Source organism: Asparagus officinalis, chromosome 3 (assembly GCF_001876935.1).
Source record: "Asparagus officinalis chromosome 3, Aspof.V1, whole genome shotgun sequence".
Classification (NCBI taxonomy): domain Eukaryota; kingdom Viridiplantae; phylum Streptophyta; class Magnoliopsida; order Asparagales; family Asparagaceae; genus Asparagus; species Asparagus officinalis.
Window position 1 is genome coordinate 45,432,394 of NC_033796.1, and position 16,293 is coordinate 45,448,686.

At 35.8% G+C, this 16,293-nt stretch overlaps 1 protein-coding gene across 1 annotated transcript in view; it reads right to left on the reverse strand.

Moving 5' to 3' along the window:
* LOC109833994 (protein DETOXIFICATION 27-like) overlaps positions 1–8,008 on the reverse strand; it is a 14,200-nt gene extending 6,192 nt beyond the window's left edge. The window contains 5 exon segments of the mRNA XM_020401880.1: positions 2,012–2,068; positions 2,189–2,275; positions 3,322–3,863; positions 7,641–7,783; positions 7,786–8,008. Of these exon segments, the coding sequence (XP_020257469.1) occupies positions 2,012–2,068; positions 2,189–2,275; positions 3,322–3,863; positions 7,641–7,783; positions 7,786–7,882 (926 nt within the window). The 5' untranslated portion in view covers positions 7,883–8,008.

The following is a 16,293-nucleotide window of genomic DNA, read 5'->3' on the forward strand; positions in this document are numbered from 1 at the left end:
CATTGTAATAGTTTTTAGGATCCCTCGACAGGTCAGTCCTAGAACTGATGAGAGGAAGAGCCGATATCTCACTTGGTTGAGATATCCGCTTCAGATTCTTGTTTCCTTGGTGAGACGGGAATTCTTATCGATCTTTCTCTATTATTGTGCACCAGAAACTCTGCCGAAATTTCCGCTGCGCACAACAGAGATAATACAAAACGGGGCTCAACACGTAGAGTTGGTAAGCTAATGTGTTTTCTCACAAGGGGGTTATGTTCAAGCATTGCCACAATGCTTAATAAAACAATTGGAACTTTCTAATTTGTAATTGAGTTAACTAAGTAGGAAACCTATCAATAAAGAAAAGGAAAATATATACACAACTAAAGTTCAAATCATAACATGAACAATTTGGAGATCACTAGAATTATGAATTGGAAACCGAAAAATAATGGATCGATGGCATAGCCGTTTGCTCTTATGTTATTTTCACCTCATGCCATTGTGGCTAAAAGGCTATTATGATAGAGAAATGAAGAGAAAAGAAATATGATAGTGATGACTAAAGGTTATTTATTGACAGTGTAATGAAGCGAAAAGATCAATATATGAAAGGTAGATAAGCAAATTATCTATTCATTTGCCTTACATTCAATAGTAGCTAGTTAATTTTACAAAGTATAGTTTCTCAAAAATATATATATATAAATAATAAAATATTCCTTAATTCATAGACTGTTTTTCAGGGAGCCAATATCAATCAATTATTAAACACATCATCAAACCTTCTATTTTATCTAAATTGAAGATATAAGATTCTGCAATTGGATATAATTCATTGGGGAGTTAATATTGACAAACTTAAGTTAGAACTTTTCAACTATTCTCTTCTTTCCCCTCTTTTTTTGGAATGAACTGTGGATACCTCTCATCCCATCAAATAGCTTCTTGCTTATAGTGTGGCTTTATACTAGCATAAAGTACTCTTTAACCTTTAACTCCGGAATTTCTACCAGAAAATAATGCATCCAAGAACGCAACAAAATAAATTATTATTCCACTCGCACTTTTAATTGATTTTCTGCTTATTGTTTGGCGTTACTATTATTTTTTAAAAGAAAAAAAGCAGGGCAAGACGCCCTACTCAATAAATATATTAGAAATTGTTTGGTATTATTTACAAGTCTATCTTGGCATTTTCTCATCAATATGATAGTTATGGTTTCACCTATATCCATTATTAATAATGCTTGTCCGTTAGTTCGTTTTGCTGATGATACAAAGGTCACATAAAGAAGAAACCAATTTTGATGAATCATACTGTAGTTAGAAGAAAGCACTATTATGGTTTTAATAAAGTGAAAAAAACTAGAAGAAAATGTATTTTCTGGAGAAGAAACCAATTTTGATGAGTCATATATTGTTATTATTTTAGGCTATTTGTTATATATTTGCTTTCATTGCAGAGCATAGTGGGTGCATCTACAGCCTCTCATCAATAATAATAGTATAATTGCAGACAAACACACTGTACTTGTCACGCCCCGGGCCCGCGGGCTCATTGTGCGTGCAAGTCGTAGGGCCCACTGAGGGTAACGTGTTGTTTGGCTCAAACCACTGCCAACATCGGCTAGTACAATACTACTTTCAATTGCTGATAGATTCCTAGCAGTTCTATTGTTGCAAATAGAAACCCTAAGCGTTTTTTTTTGACTTTTTTATCCTCAGGGGGAGAGAAAACTGTTGTTCTTTTTTCTTTCTTTATTTTAACAAATAGACCTCCTGAGAGTAAAAGAGTCAAAAAAATTTGCTCGGGAGCCTATATGTGACAATAGAACTGTAGGGGGTCTATCTGCAGTTGGCGGATGGTATTAGGGTACTATCCTCAATTAATGCTATTAAAAATGAACCATAACAGTCTAGATATTACTGGATGATTATGATTCAAATCTCTAATATCAATGAGGCACTACATATATCCAAATCCACACCATAAACATGTACTAAGAAACTTATCAAGACAACTCACCCTGTGCCAGCAAAGAATGCCAGAGGAATCATCATTTCCCATCCGTTTATACCCATGCTGAAAGAAACAAAATACAAATTCATTCTAACCAGAAAAGAGAATAATGTAATGTTACCAAAGAAATTACAGAAAAAAGTTGCTCTCCTTAATAAAATTTGGCTATTGAAAGAAAAATACCAAACAGAGAGCGCGTCCACAGCAATCTTGGCGTTCTTCAGATTCCCTGTTAACAATAGTAATATCCTGTAATACCAATTCTCCAAGCTGTTGCATTCAATGACCAAAAGAATATATTAGCCAACATACGTCTGATTATGAAAATAACATAATCTGAGTTCAATTAAATGTATTCTTTTTTTTTTTTGTAACTTTTGGTTTGTGGTACAAAAAAGATTAAGAAACTTTTCTGTTGCATCAGAGATGAATCATGTTCTCCTGGACCACAAATATATAATTGTAAGAACAACAACAGATGCATAATCGTATCCATAGTAAAGTTAAGAAATTGCCACAAGAAATTGGGATTAGGTTCATGTCATTTTTGGGTGAAGAAATGGCTGAAAGCAACATGAAGTTGTTTGTTTCCCTTGTATTACATCAAATATAGACCAACGGAACACGCAGATAACTATTTGTTCTCAACTTCTAAACAACTAATTAGACAACTGATCACAGCAAAAGAATCTGAAGCACAAGTGAGGTAATTTGCTAGTCCATTTAAATACAGAAAAGCATAAATTTCAGTATTATTTATTAAATGAAAGAAAACAAGCTAATCTACATTTACAAAAAGAAAGGGGGTTAAAAGGGAAATTTATTTCTGATAATAATTTTCAGAAAATAGATCTGGAGAAACCAATAATTCATATTCTGATGTTAGTCCCCCAAATCTTCATATTTTGAAATTAGTCCCCATATCTTATAATTATTTTTGAAATTAGTCACTCTAGTCATGAGTAGAGGAACGGAAAAGAATGCCAATGAATAAGTTAAATGGTAATATGTGCTCATGAACGAGTTTAATAAGTGAAACTAAGGGTGTGCCTGGCAACAAGTTAAAATTAGGTCAGGACTGAACCCGACTTAATTTTAACTTGTTTCTTGTTTGACAAATTTTCAGACCAAGCCCAAATTTTTAGCCTAAATAGTGCCACTAAACCAGTTTTTTTGGACTCGGGGGGGTCCGGTCCAAAAGAAAACTGGTTTGGTACAAAACTGGGCTAGGACCGGTCCTGGCCCAGTTTTGTTCACTTTGCCAAACACACCCTAAGTTCAAAGCATAAACATAAAGAAAGAGCATAAATACATACCAAAGCATGACACCAGAAGCTGCAGACAGCTTCAGGAAATCCCAAAGCCCAGCAAATGCCTCCATTGAGAAACCGTTCCAAGAATCAGGACATCCACCTAGTGCAACATATCCATACAAGAGAAAGACCGCCACCCACCAAGAGAAATCAAGCGTAAGCGCAGTCCCAATCAATCCAAACTTAAAGTGATACACAAAAAGCCAACTAACAAACAAATGCACAACAAGCGCAATTCCTGCCATTAAGGCAATGATCGAGTTCTTCAGCTGACACTGCAAGAATCTCTGAATAGGGAACAAGAACACGAAGGAGAAGTGAAGTGGGATGAAATACATGGAGACCATGCCAGCTTGAGCAGCGAGATCGGAGGGTTGCCCTAATAGCTCGAGGATGGGAGTGGCGAAGAAGTACATGGGGAGGAGGAGAGTGGCGCAGAGGAAGAGCACAATCCATGATCGTTGCATGTATACGCCTAGCATGTGGTATTTCTTTGCGCCAAATGCTTGGCCACAGAGGGTTTCCAGAGCGCTCGCCATACCCAACTGCAATCGAACATTTTCATTGCTTGTTAATCTTGACATGTATGCATAAATACATTTGGATCGAACATAAACTCAAATGAATTCATAAAATATATACCATTCCGTGCTACATGCTAAATTTCACTGTTTTTCATGCCCTCGATTATGAGGGATATTTGTACGTAGATTATCTATCCAAGACCTAACTATTGGTTTTGCGCATAAACATTTAACGTGTAACAAACGGACATGTACCCCTCAGATAGATCATACGACCCACGGAGACATAGATCCATATATTTGTATTTTCATTGGAAATATTGAGGAAAAATAATAAATATATATTTTTTAAAGTTATGTAACTTTGAATTCAGGAATTCTTAAAACACTGCGCTTTCATATTATGTCAAAACAACTTTATCCGTAATTTATTGAACTGAGAATTAACAATCTATTCAAGTTAAAATAGTTCTTAACAAGTTATTTGCCTTGTAAGTGCTAAAAAATATATCACAAAGAAGTTCATTAATTGTTATTCATAATTAGAGGGAAATGTGAAAACAAGACAAGTTGTAGGTTTAGAAGAAAAGTTTGCTCATTGCAAAATGTAACTCTACGAGTGATGAAATGTAAAACAAATGATATAATCATAGTCAATAATTGGACTAATTATGCAAAGTGCTAACTTTTGCCGTTGAATGATGAACTCTTATTTGGATTGAACTTGATGAAAAAGGCCAACATTGTACACGTGTAGTAGTACCTTGCTTTCCTTGGTTGCAATTATTCCGTCAGTAGTAGACTTCAGTTCATAAGTAAATAATCTGTGTCCCATAATATACTTCTTAACATATGACAATCATCAACTGATTGATTCCAATCATAGAGATTTGGAACTCAATGTTCATTGAAGTATATAATGGCTCCTGAGGAATTCGAGGTTTATAAAGTGGTAGCAGATAGTCTAAGAACACTACATATAATGTGCGAACCTGTTTATTGTTATTATAGAACTATGAATATGAGACGAAAGTTCATTTTCATAAATGACTACTAGCACTACAACAAAAGTCCCATGTGTCCACACTTATCACATCTAAAATTATCATTTCATTTGCAAAAAATTAAATAACAGTTACACAAATAAAATGTGTAGGAAATCATGACACATATTTATATCATTAGATATAAAAAAATAAACTTGACACATATTTATATCATTAGATATAAAAAAATAAACTTGAAAAAGGCTAATGGTCTGACATTGGTTGTGTGAGAATCTATTGATGGACTTAAACAATAAGTCTTAGATTTTAAGTATATTGATGATTAAACATATATGATAGTGTATAAGTCACACAACTCTATGGTTAAGTGTGCTTTGGTGATAGTAATCTCAGGTTGCGTAACCTTCTGGAAAGTTATACTATTGAATGGTAATACTCTTTACATTTTTATAGCCTATACACGACTATGTGCTACCACTCTTAATACATGTATGTGTCATGAGTTTTGTGCCACATATATGTGTCACCACCATCGACACATACGTGTCGTGAGTTTTGCGGCATATATATGTGTCATGAATTTTATGACGCATGTACGTGTCATAAATTTTATCACACATTCTCACATGTATAGCAAAATGATCTCCACACATGCTCTACCCCCACACTTTTGATATGTGTCGCGCTTCATTTATACAATGCAAAAAAGTGTTGTGTAGAGACAAAAAATATATTATAAATTATAGCTTTGTTATAGTGTAGTGAGTTACATCAGTGGTTGTAGATCTCACTACTCTTATCTCTTGATAGCTCATTTTAGTACAAATGAGATGGAAGCTCGTGTGCAAAATCCCTTTGTTGTTATTATTATAACAAAAAATACTAAATGAAAATTTTTGTAAGACAAAAACCAAACTCAAGAATACAATTTTAACTACCCGACTCTCTGTTCATTTTACAAGTATTGTGTATGCAAGAAGTATATTTTGAATACAGAAACTCTTAAGTATTTACTAGTACTTTGAGATAAAGTGGAGGGTCCAGACTAACCACAATTTCTTGGTTCCTTAGATATCAGAACCTCAAATCTTTAATAATTCCATATTAGTCTATCAAATATTTGAAATTGCTCATAACTCCCTCAAATCCTAAGGGGTCTTGCAATTTGGTCTCTTGATCAAAATAACCCAATTAATATTTTTTAATATGAGGGGGCTCTTGGGAAACATAAACCAAAGGTATTTTTGTCATTGAGGGACTAAATTGTAGACCCCTTGGGATTTGAGGGACTTACAAGCAACTTTAAAGGTTTGAGAGACTAATATAGAACTATAGAAGTTTGAAGGACTGGTAACTAAATGACCCTTTTCCAAATGATTTGGAGTAGTTTTGCCAATATAAAGGTTTGGGAGGCAATTTGCAAATATGTATAATTTAACAGTTATATATAAAGAAACCCCAAACCTTAAATGTCTCAGTATTTTCCAAACAAGATACTTCGTAAACTTTTTGAACGCTTCGTAAACTGTTTGAACTGTTTGTATTTTTTTGCTATATTATTTTTTGTATATTAAATAAATCTGTGCATCGCACGGCCTGAAACTAGTATGTATAATTTAACAGTTATATATAAAGAAACCCCATACCTTAAGACAAATTATTTTTTGTCTTTTCAAGACAAATTATTTTTTGTCTTTTCAATTTTCCAAACAAGATGCTTCGTAAACTTTTTGAACGCTTCGTAAACTGTTTGAACTGTTTGTATTTTTTTGCTATATTATTTTTTGTATATTAAATAAATCTGTGCATCGCACGGGCCTGAAACTAGTATGTATAATTTAACAGTTATATATAAAGAAACCCCAAACCTTAAATGTCTCAGTATTTAATGCAATTATTTGGGTTTTTTTATCCTTAAAGTGGCCCATAGTCTTTTCTAGAAGAGCCAGCCACTCCCTTATAAGCTATAGTTATGTAAATAAATATTGAAGTTAGTAGGTAGTCGCGTTTGACTAGAAAAAGTAAGTGAATCCAAATTCATGGGCTTTCTAGATCTGAAGATGCTGACATATATATATAATCAACTATATTAACAAAAACAAAATGATGCAAATTTTACAGCTTTTATGCTTTTCATTTATCACTAATAATATTCACCATGTTTATTCGCGACCGCACCAAAAAAAAAATCCTTAATGATTGAAATAGCCACTCGAGAACAAATCTTATGCATAAATGCCTCAAGTTTGAAAAGTTTCAACTTATTTCCTTAACAAATCAAAAGACCGTAATATCAATGGGATGATTCTAATACATAGAAGTAGACGTAAATGCAAAGCATACAACAGTATACTAACACAAAACAAAAGACAATTAAAAGTTAAAGCAAGAAATACTCATCTATGAAACATTGCCAATGAAAATGCAAAATAAAATCCATAATCACAATCGTCTATTATATTTAGGGGACTGTATAAAAAAAAAAGAACCACCATAAACAATGACGGATGTAGTTGGATGGGTGTGGGGGCATATGCACCCGCAGATATTATAAAAACTCTAGAAATTATCTTAAATTTTAATTGGTGCCCTTACATGGACAACAATTTATAAAGAGACTATTGTTGTAAGTTAGTATAGTTTATTAAAAATGATAATGAAAAATATTATGTGTTGAGATTTTGTAATATGTTATTATATAAATAAGCTTCTAATTCATATTTATAACTGTATAAGCTAGCGCCCCTGTACGGAAAAATCTCCTGGATCAAAACTAACTAAGAGAACGTACCATGAGGCCGAAGTTGAACCCGACGACGACGGTGTTGGCGATGGACATGGATGCGAGCTCGAGGTCGCCGAGGTGGCCGGCGAAGGCCTGGGTGATGACGTTCATGCTGTAGGTCACCACCCTGCTGAATATGGCGGGGCCCTCCACAGCTTCGTCGACTCTATCCAGACCCTCTCCCCTAGCCCGGCCTGTCCCTGACCCTCCCCCTTCAGCAGTGGGGCCCTCTCTTCTCCCCTCTCCATTTCCCCCTCGCTTCTTTTATTTGCTCTTCGGTCGATGAGGAGATCGAGGGCGAAAGAAAGAGATCGATGAGAAGAAGGAAACCAAGTTCGTATTATGCGTGTTCGCTTTCTCTAACTAATAAAATAAAAGAAAAATTCCCCGGAAACCTAAAATATGGGACCAATAAAGAGTAAGTAAAGTGTCTCCCTTCTATTAGATAATGAGTTGGTTATTATTGTTGGAATTATATAATAAAAGATAACTTAAAACTTGACTTTGTAGAGGAAAAGAGGGAAAGTTTAGTCCCACATAGGAAATGGGATAGAAAAAAGGGGTCCTTATAAGCCTTCCCTTTCTCTCCTATGCCTAGAAGAAAACAAAGGTTATGCTCCACACCACACACGCGCGCGCCGGCCGGGCCGGGCTCGGGCTCGGGTTCGGGTCGGGTGGCGTGCGCACACGACCTGCGGACACGAATGCAGCTCCGGATTAATGGGCCCTTAATCTGCTAACATTTTTATTTTTAAATAATTAAAATATAATTTTTATTTTTAAATAATTAACATGTGATAAATATTTTGTAACCGAAATATTTTGTAACGGAAAATATTTATTAGTGTGATTAAAAACGTGATAAACATTTTGCGAATTAATTATGTAACGGAAATGTTTTGATAACGGCTAAGTTTTATTAACGTGATTAAAACCGTGTTAATTACGGGGTTTATAAGTAACGGCTGTTTTTCCCTATAAAAGGATCTAAAATCCGCAGAGTTTAACACAGCGAAAAGCAACAACCTCTTCTTCACCTTCTCTGTTCTTCTCTTTCAAAATACTTACTGTTACAATTTGCTGGTTCCCTGAAAGTTTACGAAGAATTTGCAAAGCCTTCTTGAAGCTCGTGCCGACGAGAAGGAGGTCGCCTGACCGAGGGTCGTTGTATCTCCGGGAGCTTTTGCCGCGTAGCCCTGTACGAGAGGGGGCAATTAGTTTCTTGGGACAGTGCTTGCACGCCTCGACCATCAGGCCGTATTTCTAACCTCTATTTACTTTTCATTTGATATATTTCTTATATCTGCGTTATAATAGTAATTATCTGTTAATTATCAAATTGCTTAAACTGATTTTCGTTATTGTCTAAACAGTTAAGATTCCCAACAATTATTAATTATAGTCAACTCATTATTTAATAAAAAAATGAACATCTTATTTGTCCCGCCTATTGATCTCATATTTTGGGTACACGTAGCAAACCTCAAAATAAAAATCTTAAGGATAAGCGCTAAGTGATGGGTCTCGCGTGGTGATCAAGTCTGAGCGCGGCGTTGGGTGGGAAATAAGCAAAAGCTGATCAAGAAGCGGTCTTGAATGGATACAAGGGGTTGGACAATGGTCCACGTCTTGAATAACAAGGGGTAATTATTGCACCACGTGCTTGGTTTGTCTTGAATGGACACGATTTCGATTATTGATGGTACTGGCCGTATAATTAAATAGGTAAAGCATTAAATATTTTATGTCTGGTCAGTAAATGACGGGTAATTGTTTGCCAAAAATAAAAAATAAAAACGTAAATGACAGGTAATTGTGTTTCATTAGACTCCCGCTTTTTACGGACGAGAGAAACTGATTTGGCTCAACTTTATTAGCTATTAAAAAAGTAGGGGAGGAAATACTCCTCCTAATTATTCTAATTATGATCGCTTATGATTTGATTGATAATCGCGATTCATCTTGCCCGATAAATATGAATCAACAAAGTACGGCTGCAAGTCTTAAATTTTAGGATGACTCATAATCATTATCGAATACTTTATCATTATAATTAAAGTACGGCCTCTCTATTGCTTTCAGACACTGACCAAGAATCGAACAGATTAAGTGACTCGATACTACACTTTAGGAGTTTCAGATACTAGTCTCCTACATCTTCAATAATTGCATCCTGGTCCCTCAAATCTTAAAAATTACATATTCGTCCCTCAAAATCCTTTAGAATATCACAAAATTGTCCTTCAAGTTAAATCATGTTAGTTTTGAGGGAAATATTTTGTAAAACCTAACCGTTGGAGGTGAAATGATTGTTTTTCCCATATATTGCACTCCCCATCCCATTTCCTAATGTGTTTAAAGCTGGTACATGCCTAAAAAAAATCAAATCTGCTCGAGTTCTTCTTTTGCAATGGTTAGAAAGAGCTCTAACTAAAAGTTGAGCCTCTCAAAAATGTTTGAAACATCAGAAAGATTGGTAGTTTGGTGATTGTAGATGTCGGGTTAGAAGTTAAGCCGATCATGGTTAGATTTTTTTTTACTGAGAATACTAATAGAGGGACCATTTTATAAGATGTTATATGATTTCAGAGACTAATATACAATTATTAAAAATTTAGACGAATATCTGAAAACCCCTGCGTCTTAATATTGATGATCATACGGTATATCTTTTATTAATTGTATAATATTTGTACAGTAAATTCTCAACAATTATAATAAACAAGTACTATATTCTCCTCCATTCTACAAGTACTATATTCCCCTTCCATATTTCACCACGTTTGCAATAAAGTATTAAAAACCTAAGCAAATTGATACGTGATTGAGGGCGATGTCGCGGTAGCCCAAATTAGACGGCTCGCTTTGGCCTAGGAAGCGTGAATAACAGAGAGACCGACCAACGACCATTTAAATAAAAAAGAAGAAAATCTTAAACACTCCGGTGTCGTTTTCAGTTTAGTGTATCTTTTAGCATTGCTTCAATGCTCTGAAATTCATTTATAATAATTCCTTTTTTTTCTGAAAAGGGTAATAGAATTGGAAAAGTAAAAAAAATTTATTTCTTATTCCTCCTCTAAATCGTCATTCAGTTCCTCCCACAATCAAATCTTCACCCAAAACAGCCATGCTCGAAGTCCTAATTCAATTATCACGAAGTCAATCGAGAGAAGAACGTCTGAAGTTATATATCCATGTAACAAACTCGGGAGAAAGAATTTAAAAAATAAATAAATAAATAAATAAACAGTGACCAATTACCGAACAAAGGTTACAGATCTCTAGCTCAGGTGCGGGCTGGAGGAGCTCGTCTGAGGCCACATCGGGGTGGAAAACAGTATTTCTGTGGACACTGAGAGCACAAATTGCGGATTTTAATTACCAAGCGTGAGTACTGTCGCCTTTTTTAGTTACGTTTTTGGTTACCGACGGACCACAGCCTAGCCATGGCTTAAAATAACAAGAAATCTCTGAAATTGTATGATCAATCTGAGGATTGTAACATCACATAGCTCAAAACACTCAAAAAAATTATTAAATTCATACGGTCAAATCGTAAGCACTGGGAGAAGGCTCATTTCTCATCACAACACTCCATGCGATTAGGGTTGTGCATGGTTCGGTCCAAACCGAATAAACCGGCTGAGCCGACCGAAAATTAACAGTTCGGATCGGTTTTGTTTGTAGATCGGTTCGAATCGGGTTGAAAACATTTCAACCCGAACCGCCCGAACCGACCGCGTTACTAATAATACTATAATTTTTAACCCGTACTCATCAGAAACCATACACGATCCACTCAATTTAATGATTCCCTCAAATCACAATACATAAATGAAGTGTTATTCTGGCTTGTATACCATAGTTTGTTTTCTATTGTTGAGGATGCACCCACTGTACTATCGCCCAATTGATCCCTAAATGTAATTTCATAGTTCAAACATTGTGAATTTTTAGCTTATGTTCATATGTTTGCTCTATAGTTTACATTCAATAAATTTTTACAACAACATTCTCTAAATAAAATTATCAACTTAAAATAAATCTAAAACAACATTCTCTAAATAAAATTATCAACTTAAAATAAATCTAAAAATTTTACCACGTGCATTGCTCGTGCAATCCTTCCAGATTGTGTGTTTATCAACTTAAAATAAATCTAAAAATTTTACCACGTGCATTGCTCGTGCAATCCTTCCAGATTGTGTGTCATGGTCTACATGAGTGTCGTGACTTCATTTACTGCTTTGACCACGTCTAATAACCCCTAATGGAATTTATTCATTGAACTTTAGAATATACGATTTAGTTATTTTGCCTTTGTAATATTACCTGGTTATATGCAAAATACCTCTCACATGCCACCATCAATCTAACTTCTTTGATGAGAATATTTGGCATTTATTGAGTCATACTTTCAAATGGTTGTTCAAGGTACTGAATTTATTTTGTAACTATAAAATGACGGTGTTTTGCTTAACCTTAAGGACTTGGGTACTCAATGAAACCAAGGTACATAGTCTGATGAAATAAGTAGTTGAAGCTTTGAAGGGTTTATGTCGATTTATTAGTGAAATGTTGTCTTAATAGCCCTTTTCTAAAGTTATTTGAATCCTATCCAGATCTGCTAAAACATCATAAACCTCAAGCGTGCAAAAAAGGTATGATAAAATCAACTATTACCTAATGAAAGTAGTGGGGAGAATAAATTCCCAACGCGCCACATTGCACCACTGGTTAAGCTTCAAAATTGAAAGCAGACGAGATAAGAACAATTCGAAAGACTAATGTTATTAACTGGTACAACATATATCTGAGATCATCATCTCCAAACTGTCACCAATTTGTTGTTCATGTATGTACCTACAATACCAATAAGCATGAAGGAGCCCGAAAAGGTGATGAATTTGGAAAAGTAATGTCACGCTCCACTTCCCAAAATACCCGGGAATCGGAACGTGAACAAGCCCGCGACGTATTAGATTGAGGAGAATATACAATAAACCATTTCTTCTCAATCTAATACGCTAAGCGTCAAGCAAAATAATATCAGTCACAGGTCCCCGATCACAAATAGCAAGAATATAATAAATAATCCAGAATAAAAAATAGACATATTATCAAAAGTAGATCATCCGGGACATAAAATACGGGTCAAACATGCCCTTATTATAAAACGGTCCAACTAAGAACATAAAAATACATCGTCCATAATAAAAGGAAAGTACTGCTAAAATAACTAAATCCAACATTAGACTAAAGAAAAGTATTGTAAAAGAGTTCTAGTGTTCATCAACTACTACAGAAAGAAAACGACTAGGCTTCAGTTTGTCCTTCCACTCCATCTGGAAGACACTCCGGATGGGCATACACCGGTTCTACTGCATCATCATATTGAACTTGTCTGTCCCCTAAATCTGACGCACACCAAAGAAAACAGGTGTATGTCAGCGTGCATGGCACACGACAAGATCCCACATAGAAGAATGAAAGGTCGAACGACTCATGCTATGACAGTAATAATAATAGAAAATACAAAGATATGTGCAACTGGAAATCTAACAAGTCAAAATGCAATCCACTACTAAATCATGATAAACATAAAACTATATGCATACAGTAACCGGGTCAAATACTAGCCATCCTAAAAACTCACTGGTCCACATCTCAAATAGGTCAAGGTTGGCATCTTAAAAAACTGATTGTTCCCGATACTCTACACGCATCCAATACCGCGAAACAATTCGGTAAGAGGACTACACGTAATACGATTTTAGCCTGGTCCGAACTCAAGCAAAACTCGGGTGACAAAACGATTTCACTGGCCACGTGCGAAATGATTCACTGGCCCAACAGACTAACCCCAGTGCAAAACGGTTCACTGGTGTGATCCTGGAAGATAATCAATAATCATATCTGATCATGTGAACTAAGACTTTCCCACCCCAACATCTCTTGTCTTTCTAAGTCAACAAACACGACCTATAATAGAATTCTGGTTCACCTTCTAATTTAGTCAACGCACCCACACATGTCACTAAGTCTTGTTCATGACGCACGAGGTCACTAAGTCATGAACTCCTAATAGTTCTCAAACACAATAAGAAATAATAAATAGGTTTAACTGATTCTATGCAATAATATTATGACATGTCAAATGCATTAAATAAGATCGCAAAACATGAATAGTAATTATGAACAGTAAAATTATGCATGCAATCCGGTTTCATTAATATCTTGTTATTCAAACTTTTAAACTACTCATAAAAATTATCAACAGCTAGGTAACATCTAATATAACTACGGTTGAAAAGAAAATTGAAATCCATAATTGTTTTATACATGAAATATCACAGTCACCAAATACAAGATTATAAATTAATTTAATTCAAAATAAATAATTCTTTTTTTAAAATAAATTCTTTTAAATCATTATAATTATCAAAAAATATGATTCTTTTGCCGAATAAACTCTTTTAAATAATTCTAAAAATATTCTTTAAGTATTCTTTTTAATATTCTCTCTCCCAAAATAAATTCTTTTCTTATTATAATAATAATAATTCTAAAATAAACTTTTAAAATATTCTTTTTAACATTCCCTCTTCCAAATTATAATAATTTAAAATAAGTCTCAAAAATATTCTTTTTATTTCTTTTTCAAAAGCATCTCAAAATTAATTATAATCTAATATTCAACATACCCGATCATCAGATATAGCATCAATTCACAAAATATAACCACAACAATATTTAATATCATTCATCAATAATCTCACGCAGATAATAACAATATACACGCTACAACATAATCTAAAAATTGAATGACGAGTTAAAGAATATCGGGATCTTGCCTTGGGGATGTCGAAGATGTCATAGAGGGGTAGCGGGGATCGTCGAGTGTCTCGGTGGGCTCCTTCGGGGGCTCGTCGGCGGCTAGAAGGTGGCGATGTCGCTGCTGGTTGTGCGGGGATTGAGCTCGGGAGCTCGGCTGCGGCGGGTCTGATGGTGTGATTGGCGGTGACAGGCGGGACGTGGGAGTTGGCCAATGGTCTAGTTGGAGGATGGGTGGCAGCGGAAGGGAGGCGGAGCTCAAGGTGAACGGAGGGTGGCGATCGTGGGCAACGGGGGAGATGAGAGGGCTGATCGGGGTTTGGAGGCGGGCGACTATGGTGAGGTGGAGCGTGGAGCTCAAGGACGGGCGGATCGTCCAGTGTGGTCGGGAGCTGGCCACGGTGGACCCGCGAACAGGGGGCTGACGTGTCGGTCTCTAGGTACTGGTTGCGGCTGGCATGAGAGAGGTTGGGGGTGTAGGAGGTGGTGTGAGGAGGGATGAGGGGGTGCCATGGAACGAAGGTAAGGGAGGAGGTTTGTTCGGCGTGTGTCGTGGCCGCATGGTGGTTCAGGCCCTCAGCGAACAAGGATGGAGGCTTGTGGGAGGTTGGTCAGAGCGAGGGGACGTGGAAGAGGAGCGAGGAGGATGTGCTCGGCGGCGCTGTTGATGTGGCTGCAAGAGAGAGGAGAACGAGAGAGCGAGAGAGAGCAGAAAGCGGTTTGCCGCATTGGCGTGAACAGGAGAGCGAAGAGCAATATATTAGAATATATATGATATATATACTATATACTATATATATATAAATATATAGGGTTAGGGTTTAGGTATTTAACGAAATTAATTAATAAAAAATATAATTAATTATATTTTAAATCAAATAATTATGGAAAAATTATCTACAAAATAAAACGTACCAATTATACTAATACAACAGATAATACGCAATAGTAGTAATAATATAACAAATTGTACAATTAAATGAGAATAATTAATAAAAATATAATTACTTATATTTAAAATTAAATAATTATAGGAAAATTATCTATACAATAAAACATACCAGTTATACTAATACAACAGATAATATGTAATAATAGTAATAATACAACAAATTGTACAAAATAATACGTATTAATAATACAACGTATTATACAAAATAATACGTAATAGTAAAAATAATATAACTGTAGGCTGTCTAAAAATCACAATAGATAGCTTATCCTCCGTCAAACACCGATGATGGAAGTTACAATCTGACGACTTCCAGAAGGCTACAATTTGAAGACTTTCACGTAGATCGCTGAAGGTTACAATCTGACGACCTTCACGACAACCGATGAGAGCTCTAGTTCAACAGCATTCACAATCAACATCGGGAGTTACAATCTGACGACTCTCATATTCTCAAGGAGCTAAGACGAAGATTACAAGACAATGATCTTTGCAACACTATGACAAAAGAGATTACTTGTTGATAATCTCTCCAAAGCAGGACGCGGAACTCATCACCGCGCTTTAAGACCATAACGCGGAGGTCCTCCCCGTGTATCAACACCAAAACGCGAAGGTCCTCTCCGTGTGTCAACAGTAAAACGCGAGGGTCGAACCCGTGTTACAACATTAAAACGCTGGAGTCGGACCCGCGTTACAACACCAAAACGCTGGATTCGGACCCGCGTTACAACATTAAAACGCTGGAGTCGGACCCGCGTTACAACACCAAAACGCTGGAGTCGGACTCGCATTACAACATTAAAACGCTGGGGTCGGACCCGCGTTTTTCAACACCCAGCGAGTACCCAACTCCGCGTCTCAATTCTAAAA